The sequence below is a fragment of the Arvicanthis niloticus genome, chromosome 6 (assembly GCF_011762505.2).
Source record: "Arvicanthis niloticus isolate mArvNil1 chromosome 6, mArvNil1.pat.X, whole genome shotgun sequence".
Lineage (NCBI taxonomy): Eukaryota > Metazoa > Chordata > Mammalia > Rodentia > Muridae > Arvicanthis > Arvicanthis niloticus.
This window is the reverse complement of record NC_047663.1, coordinates 48,750,655-48,763,295: the sequence shown is the minus strand read 5'-3', so window position 1 is coordinate 48,763,295 and position 12,641 is coordinate 48,750,655. Positions and strand designations below refer to the sequence as shown.

At 37.8% G+C, this 12,641-nt stretch overlaps 1 protein-coding gene across 2 annotated transcripts in view; it reads left to right on the top strand.

Moving 5' to 3' along the window:
- The window catches only part of Ankfy1 (ankyrin repeat and FYVE domain containing 1), a 72,289-nt gene that overhangs the window by 16,594 nt on the left and 43,054 nt on the right, over nucleotides 1-12,641 (top strand). For both annotated transcript variants that reach the window (XM_034507031.2, XM_034507029.2), the window contains exons 2-4: nucleotides 841-1,033; nucleotides 3,220-3,338; nucleotides 11,409-11,544. In XM_034507031.2, the coding sequence (XP_034362922.1) occupies nucleotides 841-1,033; nucleotides 3,220-3,338; nucleotides 11,409-11,544 (448 nt within the window). The remainder of the gene's footprint in view (nucleotides 1-840; nucleotides 1,034-3,219; nucleotides 3,339-11,408; nucleotides 11,545-12,641) is intronic.

Below are 12,641 nucleotides of genomic sequence, written 5' to 3'. Positions count from 1 at the left end.
GGATGGGCATCTGGTTCTTTATATTAGGCATTTATTAAATATGGATCCTCTAGAAGAGGAGAAAAAATGGCCACATATGTACATATTGTATGTATATGTATGAAGATCATATTAGCATTTAAACATATCTTTTAAAATACTTTTCTAATTATGAAAGCAGTATGTATGTGTTATAAAATAATGAACAGAGTACAAAGGAAAAAAACATTTCCTTTTCAGCAAGACTTCCTATTTGGTAGTTGATTGCCTTTTATTCTGAATGTATGTAAATTAGAATCATAAAATGTTTAGTTTTACATCCTGCTTATTTACTCTTTTACATTTGTGTGTGTGTGAGAGTGAGTGTGTGTTACTATGTGTTCTTTTACATGTCTGAGTCCATGCCCTAGGTGAGAGTAGAGGTCAGAGGACAACCTAAGGAAGTTGGTTCTTTCCTTCTACCGTGTGGGTCCTGGGGATCAAACTCAAGTTGTCAGGTTCAGCAGCAAATGCCTGTACCCAGTAAGTCATCTCACTGCACCTCTTTTTTTTAAATTGAGTTTTTATTATTTATTTTGTGTATGTGTTTGTGTAGGCATATGCATGTCACAATGTGTGTGTTGAAGGTCAGAGGACAACTTACAGGAGTAAGTTCTCTCCTGTCCTATGGGTCCTAGAAATTGAGCTCAGGTCCACAGGCTTGGCAGCAAGTGCTTTTTTAATTTGCTGAGTGATCTTACCAGCCCCAAAGTCATATTTGATTCTTTCAGATTATGCACAAACAGTAGACCACATAGGTAGGGAATAGTGAATGTGGTTTGCTTGCTTGTGCCATATAAACATTCTTTGTTTCCCTTGCAGAGGAGGTGGCCAAGTTGGAGAAGCATTTGATGCTTCTAAGACAAGAGTATGTCAAGCTGCAGAAGAAACTGGCAGAAACAGAGAAAAGATGCACACTTTTGGCTGCACAAGCAAACAAGGAGAATAGCAGTGAGTCATTCATCAGCCGCTTGCTGGCCATAGTGGCAGGTCTCTATGAACAGGAGCAGTACAGGTGAGCTCCCGGAACCAGAAGCTGTACCATTTTCTTCCTCCCTGGCCACTTGTAACGTATCACAGTGTCTTCTCGTTCTCTCTTACTTTGTACTCCTCAGGATTGAAACGGGCTTTGCGTATGCTAGACAAGTGCTGTACTGCTGAGCTGTGTCCTCTGCTCTTTGTTCACTCTGTTCTGAGACGGTCTTAATACGTTGGCTAGGCTGCTATTGAACTTGTAATTTCTCCTGTTCAAGCTTCTCAGGAAGATAAAATTAGACCTGCCTACACTTCTAGGCCTGGCTTCTCATTCATTTTCTTGCCAAATTAATTTATTTCTAATCAAAATTATTAACAGTGAACCAGATTTAGTAGCTCAAAGTTGTAATCTCAAGACTGAGAGGATTATCATGAGTTTGAGGTCAGCCCCAGCTTCATAGTAAAGTCTAGTCCAGTGTAGGCTGTATCAGACTGAGTTCTTACTTCATAAAAAACAAAAATAGTTGCTGGGCTGGTGTCAGTAAAGTACACAAGAACCTGAGTTTGATCCCAAGAACCCGTGTGAAAAAAATCTGGGCCTAATGGCAGGCACTGAAAATGCTAGTGCTAGAAGGACAGAGACAGGCAGTCTCTGGGGCTGGCTGCCCAGCAAGCCTAGCCTAAGTGGGCGTGTTCAGGCCAGTGGGAGACCCAGTAACAGGTAGATGGCAACTGAGAAATGGCATCAAAAGTTGTCCTCTGGCTTCCATATGTACACTATTTGTATGCTCACCTTTGCCCTCAGACACACAAACTGATACCAAACCAATGAAAAAGATTTAGCAATGTCTTTGTCAGAAGCTCTGTAGGCTACTTACTAGCTCTTTGGTTTGGAGCTATGACTTGTTAGGCTCCTGATCTGTAACAAGAGATAATCAGTCCTACTCATTTTAGGGTCAGAGTGAAGATTAAATTAAGTCATAGATAATTAATCTTAAACAACTTAGAATAGTGGATACATACCAAGAATTGATTATTAGTGGTACCATTTATTTTATTTGCTTGTTTGAGATACGGTCTCATTATGTAGCCCTGGCTAACTTGCAACCTACTATGTAGATCAGGCTGAACTTGAACTCAGAGATCCTCATCCTCCTTCCTGAATATTGGAATTAAAGGCATGCATTACACACACACTCTCTCTCCCTCCCTCTCTCTCTCCTTCTCTCTCTCTTTCCCTATCTATCTATCTATCTATCTATCTATCTATCTATCTATCTATCTATCTGTTTTTGAGAGAAGGTCTTCTGTAGCCCAGGATGGCCCTGAATTTGGCTTGGTCAAGGATAACAACATTGAATTTTTGTTCTTCCCACTGCATCTCCAGCACTGCAGTTTCAATAAGTGCCACATGTTGGCACCTTTCTTTGTTTCAAATACAGCCAGCCATATGGCATAATCTTTGTCAGCACAGTGGGCCATCATGATGTTCAGTTAATTGCTCATATGGTTTGTTTTATACATTTGACATTTCAAAGAAAACATTTTGGGGGAAATTTTTTTATATAGTGATATGTGTATCCCTCCCTTTCTTGTTTGCTATTGTTGAGACAGTGTCTTGCTATGCTGTCCAGATTGAGTTCAGACTTGTAATCCCAGCATACTGAGATTTTATGATATGCCACCCAGCCTCAACCTCTTTACTTGATAAATGGTTGGATAAAAATATTGGGACTGAATGTTTTTAATTGAGACAGGAGACCAGGTATTAGGTTTTGTGATCTTGACAATTTTTTTGTGAATTAATTTTTCCATAGTCTCTCTGTTTACCACTGTTTACTCCAAGCGATTGTGGAGCAAATCAATAGCACAGTTTTAGAGCTTTCGCTGTTCACATTTCTTACTCTGCTGGCTTATGTGGATACATACTGCATAAGATATCCTATGCATGACTACTAATTATCCTGCTTAGCTTGTAGGTTTGCCACAAGAATCCTGTTAGATGTAATTGACAGTAGATTATCCCATGGAATTGAGGTAGAAGTTAAAATATTCCCAGCAACATAAAAGTATGGTCCAGAGTGTGGAAATGCCATTGTGATTTATTTTTTCTTTTGCATATTTATGTTTATAATCATTATCAATGTATTTGTCAGGTGAGAATCTTAACTCATCTAGTTATAATGACATTTTTCTTTCTGTATCTCTGGATATTTTCTTCCTCAGTGATTTGAAGATCAAGGTTGGGGACAGGCACATCAGTGCTCACAAGTTTGTCTTGGCTGCCCGCAGTGATAGCTGGAGTCTGGCCAACTTGTCTTCCACAGAGGAGCTAGATTTGTCAGGTGAGTCTGAACCCAAAGTTATAATGTATCACTTTGAAATATTCATGGTATAATAAAAGTAAGGTACTTATCTACTGATGGCAGATAAAAACTATTGAAACAAGATGTCTCTTTAAGTTGGTTGTTTTTATTTCTTTTAATTTTTAAATTTTATTTTAATTTATGCATGAAGGTCTTTTGTATGCATTTCTGTCTGTGCACCATATGTACATTGTGCCCAAGGAGTTCAGAAGAGGATGTCAGATTCCTTGAGACTAGAATTACAGATGGTTGTGATCCACCATGTGGATGCTGGGGATTGAACCCCAGTTTTCTGGTTCTCTTTGCTACTGAGCCATCTCTCCAACCTCAGATTGGAGAGATTATATTTAATCCTTGGATAACAAATCATATTTGAGTATATTCTGTTATGTTCTTAGGATTTAGAGAATATAAGTATCTTTCAGTTAGCTAATTTATTTTAAAATATTATAATATTAATTCATGTTATTAAATATCACATGTATGGTCTATGCAAATATATAATATGTTATCTCTATTATTATTATTATTATTTTATGTACCCATATGTTTGGAGGTCAGAGAACAGCTTTATGGAGTTAGTTGTAGGGCTTGAACTCTGGTTGCTAGGTTTCAGTGGCAATGTTTTTACCTGTGAGTCATCTCACCAGGGCAGCCCTTTTATTTTTTTATTTTTATTTTTATTTTTTTGCATTTGGTATGCATACATATCCTTGTAGGTATATGTGCATGTGTGTGGAATCCAGAAGTTGATGTCATATAACTAACTTCTTCAGTTATTCTTTGTATTGATTGGTTGATTGAAGTCAGGGACACATCATACCTGGTCTGGAACTCAAATATGCCCACTTGTGCTTCTTGAAAACTAGAATTAAAGATGTACCACCACCTTTAGTATTTCTCTCTAAAATTTTTTTGCATGTATTTAGTGTGTGTGTGTTACACATTTACATACATTTGGTGTATGGAGCAGAGCTCCAAAAGCCACACTTTATGTCTTCTCTTTGGCAGTTTATACCTTCTTAGACAAAATTTTTTATAAAATTACCTCACAGATAAAATGTTACACAAAAAGGGAGTTACAGAAAGATGTCAATAGTAAGCTCAAAGCAGTGTTTCATTCTATAAGCTCATTATAAGCTCAAGACAACAGTTTCACCCGGCCTCGCTTTATCATAGTGCACACCTGCGGCTTCATCCTTGGACCTGACCTAGAATGAATGTTTTTCTTTGATCACAAATCTGTCCCAAGCCTATTTCTCTTTAGTGTAATTTATGAAAGCTCATTGTATTTCTTACTATGCAGCCTTTACTTACTATTGTATGAGGAGGGGTACATTCTATACTAGATTCTAACTTTGTTAGATCTTTCTGGCAAAACTAAAACCATCGCCTTAAAATTGAGTCAAATAAGGAATGCTATAAAATCATTAATTCATCTATATAGCATTAATTTATGAAAGTTATCTTCATGTTGATCTGCAGGAAATAGGGTGGGCTGCTATCCAGGAATCATTAGGTTATGTAATAGTAGCAGAAAAGGAGCGAGAAGCAATCCTAGGACAAAGTGTCTGGGGCTGTGCCTCTCCAGAGTGCGCCAATTACAGCCATGCAAAATGGTGGGCCATCTTCAGGAAACTCACTTGTTTTCCATAGCCTTTCCTAGATGGCTTCTGTCAGTTTTAGAATTTTAGTAGGTTTGTACCTGTGTGAGATGGTGAGTGTTAATTTGTTTCAACATGGTAATTCCACTCCCATCACATGTCCTGGAACTCTCTGTGGATCATGCTGACCTGAAACTCAGACCCACCTGTTTCTGCCTCCTAAGCACTGGGATTAAAGGTATGCACCACTATGCCCAGCTTGCAATGGCAACTTTTTAAAAACAGCACTTATTTCATCTTTTAAATTTTTATTTTTTAAATGTGTGTGTGTGTCTATGTCTATATATAGGTTTGTGCATGAGAATACAGTGTTTTTGGAAGCATCAGTTTTTCCTGGAGCTACTTGATATGGGTTCTGGGAACCTAATTGGGTCTTCTGTGGTAATAATATTTGTTCTTAACTACTGATGGCTAAGTCTCTAGCCTGATTTATTTTTAGTATGTATGTGTTTGTGTGTTGGTAAAAGCATTTGTGTTTGGGTACTTAGGAAGACAGATCTCCCTGCAGCTGGCATTAACATGTGGTTGAAGGTCTTTCAGTGTGAGTACTGAGAACCAACAGTGTACAAGAATAGTGTATGTCTTTAATTGCTGACATCTCTTCAGCTCTACTGTATATAGTAAATTTTATTTGTGTGTCTCTTTATTTGAGACAACATCTCACTGTGTAGATTAGACTAGCCTGGAACTCACAGAAGTCTATCTGTTCTGCCTCCTAAGTGCTAGGATGAAAGGTTTGTGCTACCATGCCCAGTTATATGTGTATCTCCTAATAACATGTTATATATCTTAAATATGTAGTAAATTTCTTTTAAAAGAATTTTAATAGGGCCAGGGGATGGCTCAGTGAATAAAAGCATTTGCCACTAAACCTAATAACCTAAATTTGGTCCCCATGTTAGAAGGAAAAAACTCACCCCATCAAGTTGTCCTCTGATTTCTACATATGTATCATGGCATGTGTACACACGCACAAGCACACACATGTAAATAAATGTAATTTTAAGAAATGTTTTTTTGTTGTCTTTTTTTTTTGTTTTTTGTTTTTCGAGACAGGGTTTCTCTGTATAGCCCTGGCTGCCCTGGAACTCACTCTGTAGACCAGACTGGCCTCGAACTCAGAAGAAATGTTTTTAATAGATATACCAAATTATTTGTATTGATGTTGTTGTCTTATGTTGCAGTGTCTTATAATTTTTAACTAAATGTGGAAGTAAATGAAATAGACTTAAAACATGGTTTTCAGACATTCACCTAAAATTGTATTGTATTAGTACTTGCTTAACTGCTCTTGAAAATAAGGCACAAAACAAAGTTTTTTATTGAACTCTGCTATTAGTAACTATTGCAAGAATTATGAGATGGAGACTGTCAGGGTATTAAAATGGGACATTGGGCTTGGAGTGTAGCTCATTGGTAGCTGGGAGAAGTAATGAACTGTTAAATCATCCCAGGCAACGGCCACAAGTACAACAAAGTAGCTGTTGTATGTGTGTGTGCTCTTTGAATTGGGCTAATACAGAAGGAGCCAGAGCTGTCTAACATTTAAGCAGTGTTGTATAGTAAGAATAGGTATGAGCTCCCGGATTTAAGAGAACAGATCTTTCTGTTGTTAGTGAATTGTCTTTTGTATTTTTATTTATTTATTTATTTATTTATTTTTTTTTTTGTGGTTTTGCAACAAGGTTTTTCTGCAAAGCCTTAGCTATCCTAGAACTCACTGTGTAGTTCTAGAACTCACTGATCAGGCTGGCCTTGAACTCACAAAGATCCACTTGCCTCTGCCTCCCAACTGCTGGGATTAAAGAGATGCACAACCAGTGCTCCACAGTGAGTGGATTATCTTTCTGATCATTTCTAAGGTTTAACTTGAAACCTTTACTTCTCTCTTGTAAGCACAAATAGACAAGCATAAATGCAGATGTGTGGGTGCATGCACTCAGCTAGAATGTAAATGCTTGTGTTGAAGGAAGGTCTCTCCTGTGAGGCCGCAGTCCATGGGAACAGTCAGAGCTGTGGCTCTTCCTTTTCAAAATGAGATCTTTTTAAACTGCGCATCTCCAACCCCTATAGAATAAAATTAGTATAGTTTCCAAGAGCCATTTGATTACGAAAGTGTTTTTCACAAATTGTATGGTAGTAACTCCACAGGCATATAGTTTACAAAGACTACAAAAGATAATAAAAATTTGAAAATTACTCACATTTGTTTGAAAGATACTAAGACTAGGCTAACATCTTTTTATACTTCATCTATCAAAACTTTTTGTTTGTTTGTTTTTTTGTTTTTTGTTTTTTTCGAGACAGGGTTTCTCTGTGTAGTCCTGGCTGTCCTGGAACTCTCTCTGTAGACCAGGCTAGCCTCGAACTCAGAAATCTGCCTGCCTCTGCCTCCCAAGTGCTGGGATTAAAGGTGTGAGCCACCACTGCCCGGCCTATCAAAACTTTTGATGCTAGCAGTTATGAGACTCATGAAATGTACTTTGGTACATTATCAGTTATATTCTGGCCAGGGCTACATGAGACACTGTTGTTTAATGGCTCAGTGTATATCTGTCTCAGTGACTATACTGTGTGCATTTGGAAAGAGAATGTACTGCAGTTGCTGGATGTAGTGCTTTGCTTATTTACAATACTGAGGATTAAACTCGGGCTCTCAAATGCTAGGCAAGCACTCCACCACTGAGCGATACCTCCATCGTATTTATTTTGAGGTGGAGTCTTGCTATGTTACCCAGGATGGCTTGGAGCTCACTATATAGTTTAGGCTGATGTTCAACTTGTCATCCTGCTGCCTAGATTGTATCATATATAATTCAGCACTGTCCCAAGTGCTGGCATTATGTGTATGCACCAAGGCCAGGCAGATCTAGAATTCTTTAAATACCATTATGTCAAGGAGGCTGATTGTTCAGTGTTTCTGGATGGATGTGTGTGTGTGTATGTATATACTTTTTTTTCCTTTTATGCTGGTTTATCAATTCTTTCAAGTTTAGTATTACTACTTATTGCAATCTTGGGATAGTAATTTTACCTGGGTTGATGGTGTGTTTGTGTAATCCCAGTACTTAGGAGGCCGAGGTAGGAGGCTTATGAGCTCCAGGCCAAGCTAGCTGGGGCTACCTTGACATAACTTTGTCTCAAAAATCAAAAAGAAAGCAAAATGAAAAATTTTCACTATTGTCACTACATTACTGAGGAAGACAAAGGAAAAAAGAAACAGCATTATTTATTTTTGCCCCACCTCTCTCTCTCTCTGGTTGTTTTAGCAGGCAATGGTTAACTTATCTGCTGTGAACACATCAGATTTTCAGTTCTGTTCAACATCACTCCCTTCAACCCATCCTTCTCACTGTGCGTAGTTGTAATAGAAGGCTCATCAGAGCTGAACTGTTGTTGCCTAGTTATTAATAATGTATTCCTAGTCCTTATTGGAGTTTTCCTTGATAACTACGAATTGAATATAGTCTCCCAAAAACCTCAGTGAGCATCACAGTAATTTAATAGACTTGTTAAAATGCAAATGCTCAGTCCATCCCCAGTTTTCTTCACTGGGCCTGAGTGGGCTTGAGAGTTAAACTCTGTTAGGAGTCTGCTTGCTCAGGACTACTCTTGGAGAACCTTTATGCAAACTGTGGCTTTAACTTGTCTTCTGAGCATCACTCTCTGTATTCTGACTGATTGAGAGCTGATTTAATAGAAATAACAGTATAGGTTAGTTTGTTGGCTTGTTTTGTGTTTTGAGACAGGATCAAATAGTCCAGCTTGGCTTAGAATTCACAGTATATAGTCAGAGATGACCTTGAACTTGATCCTTCTGTTTCCCAATTGCTAATATTACAGGTATGAGCCACTACACCTGGTTTTATGTCATTTAGAGATCATTCCAAGGCTTCTTGCATGATAGGCAATAGGCAATCATTACTAGCTGAGCCACATTCTCAGTACTAGTTTTAGATATTTTAAATGATGATTTTTATAATAAATATTTCCTTCAAGTAGCTGTATAGTCTTTAACTTTAAAAAATAAACAAATAATATATTTACTAAGTAAAAATCAAACTAAAAGAAAAATCGTGAATTATGCTTGAGTTCATATTTTCATATGTATCCTTCCAGGTTTTGGATTGATTGATTTATTGATTGATTGATTGATTGATGAATAGACAGAGCCTCATGAATGTATAGTAAATTTAGATATATATGTATTTACACAATGGTACATTTATACTCCCAAATACATGAAGCAAAAATGAAATTATACCAAATGTATTCCTAGTTTTCTAAACCTCTGTAAATAGAAATATAGTCTTAGTTGTTGCAGATTTTCCTGTGTGTTATATTATGTTTTTATTAACATTTTGTGGGACTCTTAAACAGAGTGTGTAATCCCATATACCTGTAATCTCACAAATTTGGGTGGCTAAGGCAAGGATGCTGCTCTTCCCAGGCTTGCCCAGGCTACATAGTGAGAGACCTTGTCTCAAAACACACTAACAAATATTTTGTCTCAGTTCATTATTAAAATAACATTATTTCCTGTATTTACCCTATTGTTTGCTTAGGATAACAATTTATGTGAGTAATTCCTGTGTAAGTCTTTAAATCTTTAAAAATCTTGGTGCCTGGCAGTGGTGGCGCACTCCTTTAATCCTGGCACTTGGGAGGCAGAGGCAGGCAGATTTCTGAGTTCAAGGCCAGCCTGGTCTACAGAGTTCCAGGATAGCCAGGACTACACAGAGAAACCCTGTCTCGAAAAACCAAATAAATAAATAAATAAATAAATAAATAAATAAATAAATAAATAAATGAGTAAATAAAATAAAAATTAAAAATCTTGGCTACAGACTAGAGAAGATAGCTCAGTGGAGCTCTGACTGCTCTTCTAGAGAATCTGGGATTGACTCCCAGTAACCACACAATGGGACCGACCATTTGTAACTCTAGTTCCAGGGGATCCAACATCCTTTTATGGTCTCCTTGGGCACCAGGAATGCAATTGGTACACAGCCATACATGCAGGCAAAGTGCCCATACACATAAAATAGTCTTTCCAATCTCCAGTACTGCAGATAAGTGATGAAAAATGAATAAATAGGCCAGTCAGTTATGATGCACTCCTTTAATCCTTGTACTGAGGAGGCAGAGTAAATTCCAGGACAGTCAGGGCTATTCAGAGATATCCTGTCTCAAAACAAAAACAAAGCAAAACAAAAATAAATAAACAAATAAATCCTTTTGTCTGAGAGACAAAAAATGTACTATAGTTTAAATATATATTTGTTTATTGGTAAATCTTATTGGGTGCTTTTATTTTCATGGATCACTTATTTATATCCATTGCTCATATTTCTATTAGATACCTGTTTTGTTTTTATCTATAGGATATTTTATTAGAAATTCTGCTGAGCATGGAGTTACACACTCTAATCCCAGAACTCAGGAGACATGGCAGGTGAATCTCTGAATTTGAGGCCAGCTTGGTCTACAGAGTGAGTTCCAGGAGAGCCACAGCTACACAGAGAAACACTGACTGAAAAAAAAATTTTTTTAAAAAAAGAAGAAATTTCATTAATTTTTTATCTTATGTCTCAAATATTTTTCCAACAAATTTGACCGTATTGCTTCCTCATACAAAACTTATAACATTTTTTTTTGGACTCAGACAGATTATCACCTTTTTAAAAAATGTTCATTGGTGTTTTGCCTGTATATATGTGTGCACTCACATGTGTGTGCGTGCGTGTGCGTGTGTATGCGCGCGCGTGTGTGTGCGCGCGTGTGTATCAGAGCATGGAACTGGAGTGACAGACAGGTGTGAGCTGCAGTGTGGTTGCTGGGAATTAAACCTAGGTCCTCTGGAAGATCAACCAGTGTTCTTAACTCCTGAGCCATCTTTCCAGCTTCAACTGTCACCATTTTTAATGGCTGTATTGTTAGGAGGTATCCACCAGAAAAGATCAGCTGGCCTACAATTTCACTGGATGTTTGTGGTCTGAATGCAGTTCCAAGCCCTTCTCAGGGTGGAAGTTTAAACACAAAAAAACATATCCTGGGTTGACATACTTCAGTTAGAATAGTTAGTCAGAAGCAGAATTACAGAAGCCAGAAAGCAAGGTTAATACATTTAGGGATCTTTCCAGAACTATAGGTCTTTATTTTTGTTTTGGCAGATGTCGCTGCCTACATGCTAGGTTTCAAGGCCTACATGGCACTTCCATTATGGCATTAGTTGTGCTAAGGTCTAGAGGCATACTAAGGTATGGGGGCCTGTTACATTGTATTTCCTTGAGTTAGGTGTACCATAATTTACTTTGCTAACCACAGATTTTAGGGTTACTTCTAGAAGGCCTAAGTGTGTCATCTACTCTCTTTCTCTAACTAGATGCGAATCCTGAGGTGACAATGACAATGCTTCGCTGGATCTATACGGATGAGTTAGAGTTCAGAGAGGATGATGTGTTCCTGACTGAATTGATGAAACTGGCCAATCGTTTTCAGCTCCAGCTCCTTAGGGAGAGGCAAGTCACAGCTGATGTGTTCAAGTCCCTGCAAGTGGTGGCTAAGCTTACTTGTGCCAAGCTCTGGGAAAGCAGCTTCTGCCATGTGATAACTGCTAGGGGTTCTTTAAAGGTGATGTAGGAGAGGCTGGTTTCTCTGTTGCTTTGTGTTACTGGTAAGCTACATTTTGCCAGTGCTGTTTGTTGTTTTTTTTTGTCTTCTACTGTTACCTTAGATATATGATTGTATAAATGAACCACTGGATATGGATGAATAGAATCCAGTGTCCAGATTCTTGGCTTTGCCTTTCATTCTATTACATTTTGGTCAGATACTCCTTTTTGGAAGCACTTTAGTGTCCAGAGAGTGTTCAGTACTTTTTGGTTCAGTAGGTTTTGTAGCCAGTATCAGTAAAGGCTTAACTTCATTGCAATTAGCTGCTTTTTTAGGTCCCAAAGAGCTAGCATGGTATGTTTTTATGGTGCATTTTCTCTGTTCCTGTCCGAAGTTGGCATTTTAGAACAGTAAGAGACAAAATGCTTATCAGATGGTGCCAAGCAGAATGCTGTCCACACGCTGTGGCTGTGGCTCTTGGTGGCCAGTGTGGTTGACATATTCTTTTTACAGTGCTTCATGATCTCCTTTTGTTCTCTTGAGTGTTGGGGAAGCAGCCCCTCTCCTGGGTGGTTTCAGCGCTTTTGCCTTCACCCAGAAGATCAAAGAGAGACTTGGCTGCCAGGAGCTGCTTGCTCTTTTCTTTTTACTATGAGGGGGTTTTTCACTAGGATTACCCCAGAGTCTCTCGGGAATCCATAGACAGAGTTCTTCCAATTGAACTGAGAACTGTTTTAATATCTAAATCTAATTTAAATATAGACAAGTCCAAGGTATTTAGGATTCGATAATTAACACAACTAACTTTATTATTGAAGTCCTCTAGTTAATTATTGTTTGTTTATTGAGTTTTTGAATTACATAAATATAAATTTATACCAATTTTAATTAAATTGTTTATATCCCCCCCCAAAAAATATCCTCAGCTTTCTCATTGACTATATCAGACTTGCTTATAAAATTGCTTTAATAAAATGTTCTGGAATTGGTATAGGTAATTGTA